The sequence below is a fragment of the Elephantulus edwardii genome, unplaced genomic scaffold, assembly GCF_000299155.1.
Source record: "Elephantulus edwardii isolate Elephantulus edwardi_28Jun2011 unplaced genomic scaffold, EleEdw1.0 scaffold00196, whole genome shotgun sequence".
Lineage (NCBI taxonomy): Eukaryota > Metazoa > Chordata > Mammalia > Macroscelidea > Macroscelididae > Elephantulus > Elephantulus edwardii.
The window spans coordinates 6,426,762-6,447,106 of record NW_006399946.1 but is presented as its reverse complement, the minus strand read 5'-3'; the positions used below and the strand labels follow the sequence as shown (position 1 = coordinate 6,447,106).

At 41.6% G+C, this 20,345-nt stretch overlaps 1 protein-coding gene across 1 annotated transcript in view; it reads right to left on the bottom strand.

Annotated features, from left to right (window-relative positions):
* The window catches only part of LOC102844280 (nucleoporin seh1-like), a gene marked incomplete at its 3' end in the record, with an annotated part of 23,427 nt that extends 7,662 nt beyond the window's left edge, over positions 1-15,765 (bottom strand). Inside the window, exons 1-2 of the mRNA XM_006897032.1 lie at positions 15,655-15,765; positions 8,946-8,996 (exon numbers count right to left, since the gene is read on the bottom strand). Of these exons, the coding sequence (XP_006897094.1) occupies positions 8,946-8,996; positions 15,655-15,765 (162 nt within the window). The remainder of the gene's footprint in view (positions 1-8,945; positions 8,997-15,654) is intronic.
* Between the last annotated feature and the right edge of the window lie 4,580 nt (positions 15,766-20,345).

Sequence of the window (20,345 nt, the reverse complement as noted above, 5' to 3'; positions counted from 1 at the left end):
GCGGCCCTCAGGGTGAGCTCCTCAGTCCCCAGATTGTGCCATCTGACCCCTGGGTGGCGAAGGAGAAGAAAAAAAAATAATAAAAGAATGCCTAGTGTATCCAATGTTACCTAGGCCACCTTCTGTCACCCTCCCCCCCAGTAAACCTGAAAAAAACACCCTCAAAGCCCTTCTATTTGTAACTCACAAGTTTGTTCTCTCTAGGTTTGCTCCCTCTCCTATAGGTAACCTTAACTCTGAGTTTTCCTCCAGAATTGACCCTGAACCCAGTGCCAGTGACAAAAAGGAAAGAAAACTGACAGCTAAGGAAGCAAAGGAGGATGGAGCCTCTGGGTTCAACCAGCCAACCCCACTGGACCCACCTGGGAAAACACTTTGCAGTCCAGAGGGGAGCAAATGACAGGAAAATATCTTCTAACAGAGCAAGAAGGCAAGCAGCTGTAACCCAAGACCACCAGTAAGGTGATAAAGCGTCCTCTCTTCCCCTCTTTACATCTACGCCCCTGTTCAGCATGAAGAAGCCAGAAATTCAGCATCCAATTCCCAAATCAGTAAGACAGTTGGTTTAATTACTTAAAAAAAAAAAAAGATATAAAACTTATACAAAAGGAGGGGGGAATGACAGGGTGGTATTAATTGAAAGGACCAGTTATCAGAAACTCAGTTTCTGGTAAAGTACAGTTAACCCCACACAACCCGCTTGAGTGGTTTTTTAACAAACAACCCCCACTTGTGGTAAATCCCACCCTGATTGATCAACTGCCATGAAGTGGAATTCTTCTTCTCTGAAAGAGCACAAGGAGTTTTCCCACATACCTGTATCTGAAGTAACCTATAAGATTCAAATATGTTTCTAAACTGTTACCCTGAGCTATAGCTAGCCAATTGAAGGTGGACAAATACCCAAACTACTGTGGATGGCCAATCATGACATGTATGGTTGGGCAGGGGAGTAGCAGAGGTATAAAAGGAGGGGCAGACATTAATTAGGGGCTCTAGGCTGGATGCTGCTGTGTCAGCACGCGGGAGCCCAGGTTCGAACTCGAAATAAACTTTGTTAATTCGGCTAATTGGTTCAGTGATCTTTTTGGGGACTCGCTCCGTTACATTAATAAGTTCAGAATTCTCTATATAGGTATCAATTATAAAACTATAGTTTTCCCCAACCTGCTGGACTGGTTGTTTGACCTTGGAGTTCTTAGTGTCCTTTCTTTGTTAATCAGAAAAGCAGATGCATCTCCTAGATTAGCTGTTATCTCTTTGAAGCTGTTTCCCCCAATCATATGTAAATTGTAACTTAATCTGTCTGTTTGCCTGGAAAGGGAGTATCTGGGTGTGAATGATTTTCTATCAGATATAGAAATTCTCTGATTTTACTAACAAAAGTTTATTGTTAAGTAAATTGATGTCTCACCAGCATATAAAAGCCCATGACCACTCCCAGAAGAGGAGGCCGTCTTGGAGGTGACTTGCTGTCTCCCAGATCTGTGCAATAAAGTGCATTTATGGATATTGCAATCTGTTTGTCTTACTGACGACTGATTACAGAAAGAACCCCTTGTGTTCAGTAGTAACATGACATCAAGGCTAATCACCCATGGAGAGCAAAAGGTCATTAAAAAGGCAGAAGAGAAATAAAAAAAACACCCAATATGGGTGTCAGAAGAGACTAAAAATGTCACTAAAACATTAAGAAGCCAAAACAAAGTGAAAAGATGTTGAAGTGAAGATTTCAAAGGGCAGCTCAAGAAAGCAAAGCAACATATTATAATGGAATGTGCAGAGAGCTGGAATTGAATTAAAAGGTAAGCCTTCACTCTGCATTTCTCAAGCAGAGAAAAGTGAAAATCAAACTGAAGCCCCAAATTGCAATATTTAAGGATACTATACAAGGAGCACTGTTGGCCGCAGGGTAAGAGGCTGTGCTGCAATCCCAAAGGCACTTGTTTTGAATCCACCCACTGCTCCACAGGAGAATGAGCAATTTCCTCCTGGGTGATTTATTGCCTCTGAAAACCCACTGGAGGGTCAGCTATGGGTCTGTTCCAACTCAACAGCGCACAACAACAACAAAGAGCCAAGAGCAATATGCTGAGTGATGCAAGAAGGATCAAAAGAAGGTGGCACAGAGTCACTGTATCAGGAAGAATTGATTAACACTGAAAGATTTCAAGAAGTACCATATTATCAGGAGCCAATGTCAACAAAAGAAAGAAGCTGACTTTCTATGAAGATGGCGCAGAAAGCGAAGGAGGAAGCCCCTGCCCCTCCCAAAACTGAAGCCAAAGCAAAGGCATTGAAGGCCAAGAAGGCAGTCCTGAAGGGCGTCCACAGCCAAAAAAAAAAGAAGATCCGCACGTCACCCACGTTCCGGTGGCCTAAGATGCTGAGACTCCGACGGCAGCCCAAATACCCCTGGAAGAGCGCTCCCAGGAGAAACAAGCTTGACCACTATGCCATCATCAAATTTCCCCTGACCACTGAGTCAGCTATGAAGAAGATAGAAGATAACAACACACTTGTGTTCATTGTGGATGTCAAGGCCAATAAGCACCAAATTAAACAAGCTGTAAAGAAGCTCTATGACATTGATGTGGCTAAGGTCAACACTTTGATTAGGCCTGATGGAGAGAAGAAGGCCTATGTTCGACTTGCTCCTGATTATGATGCTTTGGATGTTGCCAACAAAATTGGGATCATCTAAACTGAGTCCAGCAGGCTAATTCTAAATGTAATAAATTTTTCTCACCATAAAAAAAAAAAAAGAAGCTGAAGCTGCTCGGATAAGGCCCCAGGAATCAATGGGTATCAGTTGATAAGTTTCAACTAACAGAAGCAGCCCAGCATGTGCTCGCCAGTCTATGTCAGGAAATTTAGAGGACAGCTGTCTGACTTGAAGAGGTCCAAAGTTGTCGCTATTCCAAAGAAGGGTAATCCAAAAGAATGTGGAAATTATTGATATCATTAATATCACAACCAAGCAAAATACCACTGAAGGTCATTCAAAAACAGCTACTACAGTACACAGATAGTAGCTGTTGTTGTTATATGCCATCGAGTCGCTTGCAACTCATAGTGACCCTATGTACAAGAGCCCTAAATGCTGTTCTATCCTATGGAACTGCCAAAAGTTCAAGCAGGAATTAAAAGAGGCTGGGGCACCAGGGATATCATTGCTGATTATCAGATGGATCCTGGCTGAAAGTAAAGAATATCAGGAAAATGTCTATTTATGCTTTGTTGACTATGCAAAGGATTTGACTGTGTGGATCATAACAAATTATGGCTAACACTGAGAAGAACGGAAATCTCTGAACACTTAATTGCACTCATGCAAAACCTATACCTAGACCAGGAAACTGTTGTGCAAACAGAGCAAGGGAAGATTTGTTGTTGTTGTTATGTGCCATCAAGTCACTTGCGACTCAAAGTGACCCTATGCACAAGAGCACAAAACCTTGCTCTATCTTGTGCCAACCTCAGTGTCTCCAACACACCTACTCCCACTACCCCAATCACTGAATTGATCTATCTCATTGAGGATCTTCTTCTCCTGCACTTCTACTCTCCCAAATATGATGTCCCTCTTCAAGGACAGGTCCTTCCTTGCAACATGCCCAAAATATGTTAGACAAAGTTTCAGAATCCTTGCCTCCAAGGAGCAGCCTGGCTTCACCCTCTCCAGAACAAACCTATTAAGGGAACAGAATATGATTTAAAATTAAAAAAGACATGTGTCAGTATTGTATACATGCCATACTTAATTCAATCTGTATGCTGAGCAAATTATTTGAGAAGCTGGACTCTATGAAAAAGAATGTGGCATCAGGATCAGAGAAAGACTCATCAATAACCTGCATTACGCAGATGACATAATTTTGCTTGCTGAAATCGAGGAGGGCTTGAAGCACTTACTTCAGAAGAATATAAGTGAATATAGCTTTCAATATGCAACATATCATGGCGGATGGAGAACAGACTGACAATGTCAATATTTCTACTTGGATCCACAATCAACACCTTTGGTTCCAACAATCAAAAGATCAGGAGATGTTTGGCCTGGGAAAGTCTACAGTCAGGGATGTTTCCGAATTATTAAAGAGCAATGATACCAGTGTGAGTGCAAAGGTGCACCTGAGTCACTTGCTATGCATCTGAAAGCTGGACAATGAATAAGGTTGATGACAGAAGAATTGTTGTCTTTGAGCTGTGCTGCCAAAAGAATAAATAACTATGTCTTAAAGTGCTCCACAAAGGCAGAGATAATAAAGCTACAACAGGCTTGAGTGCGTCAGAAAGTGTTGAGACGGCATAGGATAGAACAGGGTTAAAATCTCTTGTTCATTGGGTCACTACAGGTCATAATGAACTTGATAGCACCTAACAACAACAATTAAACAATAATCCAAGGAGCAACCTGGTTTCACTCACTCTAGGACAGAACTGTTAGTTCTCTTGGCAGTCCACAGTGTGTTCAATACTCTTCACCAGCACCACAACTCAAAGGCATTGATTTTTTTTTTCTTCTTCTTAGTCACAACTTGGTGAATGCATCCAGGGCAGCATTTTCTTGTTGAAATACATCAATTGGTTATGTCATTAATTCCCGAGGCCTTGTTTTTTTGTCAATTCTTTCAGAGCTGCTTGAACAACTTCTTCATCACCACAGGCTCTTGCTCACACATTGTTTCATGAAATTCTTCCGTGTCAGCCAATTTCTTTTGGTACAATGACTCTGTATACTCCTTCCATCTTCTTTTAATGCTTCCTGGATAATTTATGGATTGCAACTCGATGCTTGAATTTGTTCTTCAACTCCTATAACGTGAGAAATGCTGAACTAGTTCAGTCCTTTTGATTTTCAGACTTGAGCTCTTTGCACATTCCATTATAATACTTTGTCTTCCCATGCTGCCTTTTGAAATCTTCGGTTCAGCTCCTTTATTTTTTTATTTTATCCCTCTGCTTTGGCATCTCAGTACTCTAGAGCAATATTCAGTCTCATCTGACATATTTCAATAAATAGACACTGCCCTGGATGTGCTCAACAAGTTATGCCAAGAAATCTGAAGGACAACCACCTGGCCAACTAGCTGGAAGAGATCTATATCTGTTCACATCCCAAAGAAAGTGACCTGACAGAGTGTGGAAATTATCGAACAATATCACTAATATCACATGCAAGCAAGATTCTGTTGAAAATTATCCAGAACAGCACATCAACAGAGAACTGCCAGATGTGTAGGCTGGATTTAGAGGAGGCCATGTTACAAGGATATTAATTATAGCCTGGTCTAGGTTTAGGTTTCACATGAGGCCAATTAAATGTTCTGAGACTCTCATTCTTCTCAATGTTAGCCACAGGGTTGTGATCCACAGTCAAATGCCTTTGCATAGTCAATAAAACACTAACAGACATATTTCTGTTATTCTCTGCTTTCAGTCAAGAGCCATCTGACATTGGCAATGATATCCCTAGTGTCATGGCCTTTTAACAAAATGTCAATCAAAACCACACTGGGAAATCACTTTATTGTTGTTAGATGCCATCAAGTTCACTGCAGCTCACACTGATCTTATGAGCAACAGATCTGAACCTGCTCCATCCTCTACTATTCTATCTCTGTCATTGCTCAAACCCACTGCAGTAGCCATTGTGTCAATCCTTCTCATTAAGGATCATCCTCTCTTTCCACAGGAGACTAGAGCGAGGGCTGCATGGTGGAGGGGACCTGGGGGAGGGTTTGTAAAACAATGAAAGAATCTTTTCTTTTAATTTTCCATAATTTTTGGACTCATGTACTTATAACTTGTTAGTCAAATTTGTGTCTTCTAGGTTGCAACACCCCCATGATACATCTTCAAGGATATGAACATGTACAGCCAAGCACAATCAATAAGAGTGCATCTAAATTCCAAAATCAATCTCCATAATAGTCTATGTGTTTCCTACTGCCAAAGGGGCCCTTTAGAGTAGTGAGAGAAGATCTTCACCCTGAAACCCACAGCGTCCCTTTTCAGCAGGAAGTAGCTAAGAGAATACGCCATCCCCTTTTCCTTATGACTCAGGGTGAAGTCTCTCTCAGGGAGGAGTGATAGGGAATGGCAAAGGACACACTGACAAAGAAGATTAATCAGAACTGGCTTTGACAAGCACTGTGGCATTTGGACAAGAACAAACTGGGAGGAGGGTAGAGAGAATGGTGCAACAATGAATGAGTGGAAGCCCAAAATCTCTGTAAATGTTTATGAAAATTAATAAAATATAATTATAGAAAAAAAAAAAGGATCATCCTCTCTTTCATTGACCCTCTACCTTTCCCAGCATTTCTCTCTTCCAGGACTGTCTCCTCCTGAAAATATGCCCAAATTAGGATGCACATCCTTCAAGACAGATTTATTTGCTCTTTTGGCAGTCCATGGGATATTCAATACAATTTAAAGGTATCACTATTTAAAAGTATCAATCTTTCTTCATTCTTTCATATTCATTGTCCAATTTACAGATTACACAGAAAGCAAATGAAAATATTATGACTTCGATTAGGACACTCTAGGCTTTAAACTGACACTGACTCCTGACAGCAAATATCCCTAATGCAGTACATCTTTTAATATCTTGACTGCTGTTACCACAAGTGATAATTGTGAATTCAAGTAAAATGAAACTGCTGGCAACTTCAATCTTTTCTCCATCCATCATGATGTTGCCTCTTGGTCTAGGAGTGAGAAATTTTGTGTTCTTGATATTGAGATGTAATCCATATTTAATGCTGTACTCTTTGATCTTCTGTGGTAGGTGTGTCAAGTCTTCTATGAACTCATTAGCATCAAGTCAGCTCTGAACCACAGAGATTCTCTAGTGAATTTCCAAGACTGAAATAGTAATGGCTAGAGCCTACACATCTTTCTCCCCCCAGAGCTGAGAGTGGATTCAAACCACTGGAGACAAGCAACCTTTTGGTTAGCAGCTCAACCTGATAGAGGCACCAACATAGAAAACATATGATACCAGTTACAGGTAAAGAGGAAAAATGAAAATCCTCACACACTGAGGAGTATAAAATGGTACGGCCACTTTGGAAAAACTTGACAGTTTCTTAAAGTTAGACATATACAACATAGCAATCTCACTCCTATGTATCTACTGAAAAAAAAAGTTCACACAGTATTATTTGTATGGAATGTTCCTAACAGCATTATTCATAAGAAAAAAATGGACAAAATTCAAATATCAATCAATTAGTAAATAGATTTTTTTTAATGTCATTTTTACTCAGTTTTACAAAGGCACAAAATACTGATGCTGGCACCAACAGAGAAACCTCAGAAACATGCTCAGCCAGACACCAAAGACTACAGATGAGATTACATGAGAGGATTCCAAACTAGCACAAGACAATTTTTAGGGTGACAGAAAGCTTCTAAAATGGAATTGTGGCAATGACTACACAACTATAAAAATGTACTAATAGTCAGCGAGCCATACATTTAAAATTCATGACATGTGTATTACCCAGACAGCCATAGTGCTCCTTGGAGGTAACAATGGCGAAACTTGGTATTGCATACTTTGGGCATGCTGCTAGAAGCTATTCCTTGGAGAAGGACAACATGTTTGGAAAAACAGGGGGATGGCAAAGGGTGTAAGCCCCTCAATGAGATAAATGGATACAGTGACTGCCGCAATGGGCTTGAGAGTGTCAAGACATCGTAAGGATGGCACAAGATAAGAGATGGATCAGATCTGTTGTTTATAGGGTAACTAGGAATCATATTAATCTCGACAGTACCTAACAACAACAACATGAACAGGGGTGGCTCTGGTGACTTCTTGTTGTTGTTGGTATGTGTCACTGAATTGAGTAGGACTTTTAGTGACCCTATGAACAACAGATCTGAACCATGTCCTATCCTTGTGTTGCCAACACAAAGGTATATGGTTTGAATCATCCAGCTCCACAGGAAAAAGATGGGCAATTTCCTCCTGTATGATTTACTGCCTCTAAAAATTCACTGGAGAGTACACAACACTATGGAAAATTCTACCAAATGAAGCTTTTAAAAGAAAACTGAAGATGGGGACATGTATACCTTGCTTAGGGGATACTGAACTTATGTTAAGGGTGATAGAAAAATTCAGGAATAGTTAATGGTGATGGTTGAGGAACACAAACACCAATGTTTGTGCTAATGTCATTGAACAGCATATGAGAATACTGTTGAAATAACCAATGTTTTATTATCCAAATATTCACCACAATAAAAGAAAACTATGAATCAAACATCACAGGAGTCCCTGTGTACTGCAAAAGGTTAATGTGTTTAGCTGCTGACTACAAGGCTGGAAGTTTGAGTTCACTCTAAGGTGTCTCAGAAGACAGACCTAGGGATCAAGAAAATCAGTCACTGAAGACACAGCTGAGAACAGTTCTACTTGGACACATGTGGAACCAACTCAAAGACAGGTAGAAAAAAGCAAACCACTACTTCAGTGTACACACAATGGAAGAAACAAGCAAACTCTAGTGAAATAGTTGTAGTTATGTGCTGTTGAGTTGCCCGCGACCCTGTGTACAGGAGCTCTGAAGCCTGCCTTGTCCTTAACCAGTCTCACTAATTCTGACACACCAACTCGCATTGCACCAGTCACAGTATCAATTCACCTTATCTGGGGTCTTCCTCTCCTGTGCTGTCCCCTCCACCCTGCCAAGCATGATGTCCTTCTCCGAGGACAAAAACAAATAATATTACAGTATTCTGATGTTACAGATTGCTTTACTCTGAGATGCATCTTATGCTTCTTCAACAGAAAAATGTGTATTATTTTAAGAAAAAAATTTATAAATTTAATAATGCTCTCACAGCATAACAGCAAGTCCTTTATATTACCAAAGAAAAAGTAAATATTTCAAATATTTAAAAATCACCATAAAAATACTAACCTTCCAGCTAGCAGTACAATGCCAATCCCCATTTTCACTTTTGTCCCAGACCTATTAAGAAAATAAAAGGCAGATGTTTAAATGTGGAATTCTTGCAAATGAAATTTTTTTAAAAGGCTGTATATTTGAAAAATTTAAAAAAGTTAACTGGGAGAGAGGGAAGGGAGAGAGGGAATAAAATATGTGCAACAATGAATGAATGAAAATCTAACTTTTTTGTAAACTTTCATTAAAATCACAATTAAAATGAAAAATTTTATTTAAAAAAAGTAAGACTGTAATCAGTAGGCCTGAAAAGGGTTGTTAAATGTATTATCCTTATCTAAAATGGACTACAAAAATTTTTGTTGCAAATAGTCCCAGGTGGAGGTTCCCATCATTACCTCCCAACTGGCAGCAGCTCTGGTGGCATAAATGGCATTTTGGAAGGCTACCAGCTGGTATTCAGCAGGTACACGGAAGGAAAACATAAGCAGTGTCCTCCTGCAAACATTTACAGCCTCAGAAACCCAGAGGACATTCATGAGTTGGGACTGGAGGGTCACTGTGAGTTAGGACGAGACAGTAGTTGGGTTTTACTTTTGGTTATAGTTAGCGGAACAGCAGGTGGTTTCACTGGTCCACCCAGTTTCTATCATTCTGCATCTAACTAGATCTTATCAATGTTCAGGATATCAACCCATTTCTTGGTAACATATAAACACTCATTCCTTCAAAGGCAAGAATGAAGGTGAGAGGAATCTTTTTCTCACAACTTTTCTCTCAGAGATACAGCCCTGACACACCCCTTTCTTGATTTGAAACCATGCAGTGTTCCTTTGCTGTTAGGACAGCTTCTTGTTTTAAATATTAAGTATGTGCATGTTGTGTGCCATCAACTCAGAACTGACACATAGCTGACATTCCAGCAGGTTTTCAGAAGCAGTTTTCACATGAGAGGGCAGTGTAGAACAGCTGGTAGGTTGTAATCTACAACCTACAACCTCATGCCTTTGAGATTGTAGTGTAGCTTCTTACCACTAGACCAGGTTGTTATGTGCCGTCGAGTTGTTTGCGACTCATAGCGACCCTATGTACAACAGCCCTGAACCCTGCTCTATCCTGTGCCAATCACAATGCCTCTGACACACCCATCCCGATTACCCCAGTCACTGAATCAGGAGCGCTACCCTAATCTAAGTGTCCATTTCATATAAGCACAATTAAATACTCTGGGATTTCTAGTCTTCTTAACATTTGCCACAGTTTAGGAACCACAAAGTCAAATGCCTTTGTAAAATCAATAAAACAAGTATTCTGGTATCATCTGCTGGAAGCTAACATGTACCCAACATCAATGATAACCCTGGTCCACGGCCTCTTCTACACCAAGATTGAATGTATGGCAGTTTTCTATCCATGTACAATTCTAGTTGTTTTTGAATGATCGTCAGCAATATTTTGCTTGCATGCAATAGTAATGATACTACTCAGTAACATTCTGTTGCATCGTTTTTCTTAGGAATGGGAATATGGATTTCTTCCAGTGTGCTTACCAGGCAGCAGTCCTCCAAGTTTTATAGCACAGGCTGGTGAGCATGTCCAGTGCTCCATCTGTTATTTGGAGTATGTCAATTAGTATCCCATTGATTCTGGGGCCTGTTTTCTTGCTAATGCCTTCAATGTAGCTTGAACTTCTTTCATTATCACTAGCTCTTTATCATATGCTGTGTCCTGAAATATTTCCGTGTCAACCAATTCTTTTTGGTACAGTGAGCTGATGTATTCCTTCCATCTTCTTTTGATGCTTCCTGGATCATTCAAAATTTCTTCTATAGCATCTCTAAGGATTGCAACTTGAATTAGTTTTTCAATTTTTTCATCTTTTGAAATATTGCGTGGATTCTTTTTTTCCTCCAACTTCAGCTCTTTCCACATTCCATTCTACTCCACTGTTTCTTGGAATCTGCAGTTCATTTCTTTTACTTTTTGACAACTCTTGGCTTTGTTTTGGCCTCCTGATGCAATACTGCAATCTTCAGAATCTCTTCTAACATCCATTTTTTTTTTGGCGCTTCTTTATAACAACCTTCATTAATAATATCCTCAAACCTATTCTTGAGGAGATTTTTAAATTCAAAGATGTATGTTGGTTCTTATGGACTTGGAAATCACTGGAGAAGTTGGACTTTTTCTGGATTGTGTTGTTAGGTGTCATTGAGTCAAGTATGACTTATAGCGACCCTATGAACATAAGAGCGGAACCCTGTTCTAGCCTGTGCCATTCTCACACTTCCTGACACACACAAAAAAGCCCACTGCAGCAGTCACCATGTCGATCCACCTATCAGTCCACTTCTACCCCCTGGTCGATGGTCTTCCTTTCCTTCACTGTCCCTCCACACTTCCCAGCATTATGTCCCTCTTCAAGGAATAGCCCCATGTAGCAACTGCTCAAAGTAACATTCTTGCCTTTAAAGAAGGCTGCACCTTCTCCAAGACCTATCTGTTTGTTCTCTTGGCCGTCCATGGGATGTTCAGTGTTCTTCTCCAAAACCACAGCTCAAGGGCCTCAATTCTTTTTCTGTCATCCTTATACATTGTCCAGCTCTCAGATGCATAACAAGTGATAAGAAAGACTATGGCCCGAATCAGATATATCTTATTCCTCAAATCAGCAGCATCATTACTCCTCAGTAATTTGGAGAGGTCCTAACTGCAGATTTCCCCAGTGCAGCAGTCTTCTGATATCCTGACTGCTGGTACTAAGGGTGTTAACTGTGGATCCAAACAGGATGATGCTGTTGACAGTTTTAATCTCCTTTCCATCATCACAACATTGCCTATCAGTTCAGTGGTCAGAATCTTTGCTTTCTTGACACTGAGATGCAAATCCATACCAAAGTCTGTATTCCTTCATCTTCTGCAACAAGTGCTGTCATCTACATAATGCATCAGGATTAGAAAACAGCTTATAAACAACCTGTAGGATGTAGATAACACAACTCGTTACTGAAAGAGAAGAGGAATAGAAACGCTTGCCTTACATCTCAACATCAAAACAAAAATTCTCACCACTGGGCCAATAGGCAACAAGCATCATAACAGACTGGGTGGGTGGGAACACACACACAAAATTGTCAAAGTCTTCATCTTACTCAGCTCCACAATTAACATCTTTGGTATCAGCAGTCAGATCAAGGAATGTATTATATTGGGAAAGTCTGCTGGCAGGGACCTCTCCAAATTATTGATGAGTAATGATGCCAGTTTGAGGAGTAAGGTAAAAAGAGCAATGATGTTAGTTTAGAGACTAAGGTGCACCATGGTCTTTCCAATCACTTGCTATGAATCCAAAAGCTGCATAATGAATGACAGAAGAGAAACTGATGTTTCTGAGTTACAGTGTTGGAGAAGAGTATCTCATGGACTGCCAAAAGAACAGATGTCTTAGAAAAAATGCAGCCAGAGTGGCCCTTAGAGGCAAAGATGGAGAAGCTTCATCTTACATACTTTGGACATGTTGTTGGTAAGGGTTAATTCCTTGGAAAGGGAGATCATGCATAGAAAGGTGAAGGGTCAGTGAAGGAGAGGAAGACCCTCAACAAGATAGAGTGACAAAATGTCTACAGGAAAGGGCTCAGGTATATCAGAGATGATGAGGATGGCACAGGATAGGACAGGGTTCAGACCTGTTGTTCACAGGGTCACTATGAGTCATGCTGGATGGATGAAACAATAACATCATCTCTCAGGGAGCTCTGATAGCCTCTTATGTAGGGAGTTATGATTCCAACCCAAAGGCAGGTAGTTTGAAACTACTAGCTGCTTCTAAGGAGAAAGATAAGCAGACTCCTTCTATGTGACTTATATCCTTTACTGGATAAAGGAAAAGTGTGACATTAGGATTGGAGGTAGACTCACCAACAATCTGCACTATGCAGATGATACAACCCTGCTTGCTGAAACTGAGGAGGACCTGAAAGGCTTGCTGCAGAAGGTCAAGGACTGCTGCCTTCAATATGAATTAAAGCTCAATGTCAAGAAAATAAAGATTCTCACCACTAGGCCTATTGACAGCATCAAGATGGATAATGAAGAGATTGAGATTATTGACAGCTTCAGTTTGCTTGGTTCCATAATCAACACTCTTGGTACCAGCTGCCAGGAAATTAAAGGATGAATTGCATTGGGAGAGTCTGCTATCACAGACCTTTCCAAGGTACTGAGGAGCAACGATGTCAGTCTGGAGACAGGTGCACCTGATACAGGCCATGGTCTTTGCAATCACTTGCTATGCATCAGAGACCTGGACAATGACTAGTAATGATAGAAGGAGAGTTGATGTCTTTGAGCTGTAGTGCTGGAGAAGAGTACTGAATATACCATGGACTGCTAGGAGAACAAACAAGTTCATCCTGGAGAGGATGAAGCCAGGCTGCTCCTTGGAAGCAAGGATTCTGAAGCTTCGTCTGTCATACTGTGGACATGTTGCATGGAGGGACCAGACCTTGGAGAAGGACATCATGCTTGGGAGGGTGGAGGGACAGCCAGAAGAGGAAGACCCCCGATGAAATGGACTGATTCAGTGACTGGGGTATAGGGGATTGTCTTATAGTCAAAGACAATAAGATTGGCAAGGGATAGAGCAGGGTTTAGGGCTGTTGTACACAGGGTCGCTATGAGTTGCAGGTGACTTGATGACACATAGCAACAACTGGATAAAGACTTCTTTAAATTGCTAAAGGGCAAAGAAGTCAGTTGGAGGAGTAAGGTGTGCCTATTTTCACTGCTTCATATGCTTGCAAAAGCAGGACAAATAAGGCTGGCTTTAGGAAAGTTCATGCTTTTACTCTGTTGGTGTAGAATACTGAACACACTATGGACTGTCAAAAGAACAAAGAGCCCTGGTGGCATGGAAGGTTAAATGCTAGGCTGCTGATCAAAAGACCAGTGGTTCAAATTTACAAGACACTCCTCAGGAAAGATTGCAATCTGCTCATGTAAAAATTGGAAATGCTATGTATGCAACACAAAACTGTTACAATGTGCGCAAAGACGTCTATCCAATTCCGGTATTCTCTTTGAGACAAATTATACAAATTTTCACAGCCTTTTATTTCTTTTTTTTTTTTTAAGGAAGCTGGGATTCCTTGGTCTGCACAGAAAGAGACAGGCAGAGAGCCAAACCAGGGAATGCCACACCCCATGGTGAATTAGGGCAGGTTTTATAGTGAGGGTCTTTAGGGAGGAAGGGAGGGGGTCTCCATGGTAGTTGAGGCTATTCACTCCTTTTGTTGACATGTTGCTATTCCATGAATCCTTTGTTCTCCCTTTGACCTTGGTTCTGGCCTGACATCCCAGCCTTGTTAGTGAGGAAAAAGGGCTAGGTATTCTTTCTGGCTACTTCCTGCTAAACAAGGGTGAAGATCGGGGCTCAGAGGCTGGATTGGGATGGCCCAGGGGAGAATATGGATGTTGCATCAGCTGGTTCAAGTTGGTCATTTCTTTTATCTTTTACTTGTGGGGTTACCCTGGTTGAAGCTGGGCATATTCAATCTTCAGCGACCAGGCCTAAGAGGTTGCCCAGGATGGGGACTGGGTTTGGTGGGGGGGATACCCTGCCACGTCTAGGTGCCAAAGGGCATTCAGCCTTCCAATGGCCCGGTGTCCCACAGATAAGACCGTGTTGGAGGGCAAGGGTCAGGGCAGCAGTTAGTCCAATGACTTTCTTTGCCACACCTGAAGCATGCACCAGGAGGTAACCAGCTCGTTGTGGAGGTGGTTTCTCCACAGCCTTTAAAGAAAAGAAAAAAATTGCAAATGCGGTCCAGTCGGTCTGACACACGTCTGAATCGACTTCCTCGCAGTGGGTATCAAAAGAACAAATTATCCTGAAAGTAGTACAATCATAAAGTCCTTTAGAAACAAGGATGGCAACTTTGTTTCACTTATTTTAGGCACCTTATCAGGAAGGACCTGGAGAAGGACTTCACACTTGATAAAGTAACAAATTCCACTACAGCTGACAGTTGAGCCTCCAGGGGGGTTTCTGAGGCTGTAAATAGCTGGGCGGAGACTGCCGTTTTAACCCCGGCCAGGAGCTGCTGGTGGACTGGAAAGAACAGCGGAGTGGCCTCTACAGTTAGTAATCTGGGCACACAAAACTATACACACACACTTCACCTACAGATCTCATCTCAAGGGCCTAGAACAAGTGAACACCTAACGCGCACGTGTTGGTTGGTTCACTTGCTAAACCGACTCCCAAATTCCCACAGAACACGACAGTGTCCGGAAGCCAGGTAGCGCGCAAAGGGGCCCACCCATCCCGGAAACGCTACGCGGCTTCACTGCAGCGCAGGCGCTTCAGCAACCCCGCAGAGGAGGTAGCACGCACACGGACGCCCGCCCACCCAGGATTAGGCGCGTAGTTCCTCCGCGGCACCCGCGCCTGGAGAACTCGCACTAGAGGCAGTGCGCACGCGCAGCGAACATACAGTAGCCTAAGTTGCGCTCTAGCGCTAGACGCCTCGGAAATATAGCAGTGAAGGCTACGCGGTTTTACTGTAGATGGCTGGTAGGGCCTCAGCAGAACTCCTCAAAACATGCACCATGCAAGACGGCTGTCGCACAAATTCCTTCTCCATCTCCCCACTCAGGTTGAGGCGCTCACCCCTCCACCAGCCCCTTGTTCCAGGATCAGCCCTGCTCAGACCGCCATGCGCACCTTGACACTCTGGTCACTGGAGCAGGTCGCCATCCGCCTTCCGTGGAAGTCGAAAGACACATCGTGGATGAGATCCTTATGATCCGCTGCAATACTCCGCGCAACGAACATGCCTCTGCGGATAGGAACCTACAGCATGTGGCCCCTGAGCTCCTAGAGAAAGCAGCTGCTGTTAGGAACACACACGTACGCCCATTCCCCGGAGCCTCACAGGGCCGCGCAGCTAGGCGCGCGCACTCAATACCCGTCATGCCCCTCGAGTCGGGAATTTCCGCTGCACTCTCCGAAGCTGCCAAGGGGGGTCTCGGTCTACAGTTCTGGTTTTGAAAACGAGAAAACGACTCCAGTTGAAAATATGATAATTAAGAAAAATAAAACTAAACATACTACTCCTAATCGTTGGCTTTCAAAGAATTTCTTAGAATATTACCGTGTTTCCTCTACCTGTGTTAGATGCTAGGGAACATTGAGAAGATAAATGTGGATTTGGTCAGGAATGGCGATTTTTAAGACAGTACAGTATAAGGATGTATAGTATAAGTATAATGATGGCTTTAAAGAGATGGACTAATAAATCCGGCTTTAAGAGATGAGAAGGATGAAAAGAGGAAGAAAGTGAGGGATTACAGAGGGTATCCTGGAGAAGGGGAAAAACGACTGGATCATAAATTAGCGTGGAAAGCTCGTGGATCACGGATGTCAGAGGCGGAACAGGCTAGGGGATGATAAGACCAAGGTCAGGCTGCTCAGTGTAGAAACTGAACTGCCAAAATTAGAATGAGAAACTGGAAAACAGTCAAGGGCATGGAAAGATCATGGGGGAGGGGGAAGGAGAATGAAGGAGATTATGTTTTGGACTATTTCTGAGGATATGAGAGTACGAAGTATTCAAAATGTTACTCTAAGACCTTTCTTGGTTTTGCTGCCAGAAAAAAAAAGAAAAAGTCAATCTTGGAGAGGGGTTGGAGTGGAAAAGTAGAGGTTTTAGGTGTAAAAATTCTTTTTTTTTTCTATAATTATATTTTATTAATTTTCATAAACATTTACAGAGATTTTGGGCTTCCACTCATTCATTGTTGCACTAGGTGTAAAAATTCTTGAAAAGATTGCTGCAAAAGATCAAAGACCACAGTCTCTAATATGGATTATATTTCAACATCAAGAAGTAAAAAGCCTCCCCACTGGCCTGCCTGGTAAGCAACGTCATGATTGATAGAGAAAAGACTGATAGGTAACAGTTTCTTCTTATTTGGATCCACAATCAAAACCCTTGGCACCAGCAGTCAAGAAGTCAAAAGACATATTGCGTTGGAAAATCTGCAGTCTTTTCAAAGTACTGAGGAACAATGATGTCAGTTTGAAGACTAAAATTGTGCCTGATTCTGACAATGGTCTTTTCAACCACTTGCTATGCATCTAAGAGTTGGAAAGTAATTAAAGGTGACAATAGAAATCAATTCTTTAGAAATTAATTAATTAGAAAGAAATGAGAATTAATTTCTACACAAAGAATTAATTCTTTGGTGTTGAAAAAGAGTATTGAATATCCATCCCATGTTGCTGTTAAGTACCATTTAGTCAACCTGCAACTCTTAATGACCCTATCTACAGTAATTCTGAATCTTGCCCTATCCTGAGCCAATCTCATTGTCTCTGTCAAACCTAATCCCATTTCTCCAGTCACTGAGTCAATCCATCTCATTGTGGGTCATCTTCTCCTGTGCTATATATACCTCCACACTTTCAAGCATAATGTTCTTCTCCAAGGACTAGTCCCTCCTGGCCATGTGCTCAAAGTATGAGTTTGAGCTTGAAAATCCTTGCCTTCATGTTTTCACCCTCTCCAGGACATTCCTGAATATCACATACAGACCACCCAAAGATAAGTCTTGGAAAAATGTAGCCAAAATGTTCTTAGAGGCAAGGATGATGAAACTTCATCTCACATACTTTGGGCATGTTGTTAGGAGGGGCTGTTCCTTGAAAAGGGAAATCATACAAAGGGAGAAGTTCAGAAAAGAGAGAAAGAAGCTCAACAGATGAATTGTCACAGTGAATGCAACAATGAGATAGTGAGGATGGCATAGAATAGGGCAGGGTTCAAATCTGTTATTCTTAGGTTGCCCATTTGTTGTTGTTATTGGGTACCATCGAGTCAAGTACAATTCATAGCGACTTCACACTTGACACATTAGAGCTCATTGCAGTAGTCCGTGTCAATCCACCTGGTAGAGGGTCTTCCTCTCCTCCTACCCTCTAACCTCTACCCTTCACTGACCCTCCAACTTTCCCAGCGACATGCCCTTCTCCAAGGAATAGCCCCTCCTAGCAACATGTCTGAAGTATGTGAGGTGAAGCCTCATCATTCTTGCCTCCAAAGAGCACTCCAGCTACACCTCCAAGACATATTTGTTTGTTCTTTCGACAGTGCATGGGGTGTTCGGTGCTCTTCTCCAACACCAGAGTTCAAAAGCATTGAATCTTTTTCTGTCATTGCTATTCATTTTCCAGCTCTCAGATGCATAGCAAGTGATTAGAAAGACCATGGCCTGAATCAGAAGCACCTTAGTCCTAAAACTGACATCATTACACCTCAATAATTTGGAGAGGTCCCTAACTGCAATTTTCCCAATTCAGTGTGTTTCTCCTTTTTTCCTGACTGCTGGTACCAGGGATGTTAATTGTGGATTCAAGCAAGATTAAGGTATTGACAGTTTCAATCTTTTCTCTATTTATCATGATGTTACCTATCAATACTTTGTTAAGAATCTTTGTGTTCTTGACATTGAGACGCAATCCATTTTGAAAGCGGCATTCCTTGATCTTCTGCAATAAGTGCTTCTTGTCCTCATTACTTTCAGCAAGCAAAGTTGTATCATCTGCATAATACAGGCTGTTGATGAGTCTCCCTCTGATCCTGATGCCACACTCCTCTTCACAGAGTCCCGCTTCTCAGATAAAGAGGGTGCAGCTGGAATACTCTTTTAATGCAAGAGTGATGAAGCTTCACCTCACATACTTTGGGCATGTTGCTGGGAGGGGTTATTCCTTGGAGAAGGGCATGTCACTGGGAAAGTTGGAGGGTCACTGAAGGAAAGGAAGACCTTCAACCAGGTGGATTGTCATGGTGACTGCTGAAATGGGCTCTTGTGTGTCAGGAAGTATGAGGATGGCACATGATAGAACAAGGTTCCAGATCTTTTGTACATAGGGTCACTATGAGTCATGTAAAACTCTTGACACCTAAAAACAAGAACCCATACTAAAGGCTGTGGTCTTGAGTCTTCTGCAGTAAGTGCTTCAAGTCAGTACTCTGGGGAGGTTTACCTTATGAAATTTGTCTTTTGATTTCCAGATTGCTGGTGCCAAGGGTGTTGATTGTGGAGCCAATAAAGCTGTAACTATTATCAACCTCAATCTCTTTTCCATCTTATCGTGGTGCTGCCAACTGGCTCAGTGGTGAGAATCTTTATCTTCTTTATGTTGAGCTGCAATCCATACTGAAGACTGCAGTCCTTGACCTTCTGCAGCAATTACTTCAGGTCCTCCTTAGTTTCAGCAAACAAGGTGTGTCATTTGTATAATGCAAGGTTTTTTGTTTTATCTTTATGGGGGTTTTTTTATTTTAACGAAAGATTACAGAGATTTTGGATTTCCAGTCATTCATTGTTGCACTTTTCTCCCTGCCCAACCCCCCCCAAGTTTGATCTTCGCTTTGAAAAGTAAAAAAAAAAAAATTCTTTCTTTGTTATACAATTCCACTCCACTATGCATCCTTCATTCTAGACTCTTGTCATGACAATAATACTTAATAATATATCCCTTTTAAACAGTTCTCTCCTTCATCTTTTTCAATGCAGTATACAAAACTAATCCCATCTTTCTCAGTCCCGCCCCAAACCCAATGTCCGTACCGTTTTACAAAGTGGCAGTATATAATATTTGTCATTTTGTGACTGGGCTATTTCACTTAGCATAATGTCCTCCAGTGTCACCCATTTTGGTGTGGTTTTTTTTAAAATTATTAATTTTAATGAAAGTTTACAGAGACTTAGGGTTTCCAGTCACTCATTGTTGCACTTTTCTCCCTGCCCCACCCCCCAATTCACTCTTCTCCTTGAAAAGTAAAACTCTTTCATTGTTATGCAATCCCTCCCCCCAATTCCACTCCACTATGCATCCTTCATCCTAGACTCTTGTCATGACAATAATATTGAATAATATATGCCTTTTTTAAAAATTTAGGTTGTTTATTTTTCATTTCAATGAACATCTGCAGAGATTTTGGGATTCCATTCATTCATTGTTGCACCCTTCTCCCCGCAAAAATCCCTCCCCCCCCCATTTGCTCCTCTCCTTGAAAAGCAAAAGAAAAACTCCCTCATTGGTACACAATGGGGCCGCACCTCCCCAAACCCCACCCCCTAGCCCCAAATATAATCCACTCTACAACCCTCATTGCATAATATATGCCTTTTAAACAGTTCTCTCCCTCATCTGTTTCAATGCAGTATACATCATTAATCCTTTCCTTCTCTCTCTTCCCTCAACCCCAATGTCGCGCTTTACAACAGTATGCAATATTTATCCTTTTGACTGAAATATTTTACTCAGCATAATGTCCTCCATATCTGAATGATAGTATTCACTGGGCTTCCTTGTAAGCGTATGGATATAATCCTGTCACTCAC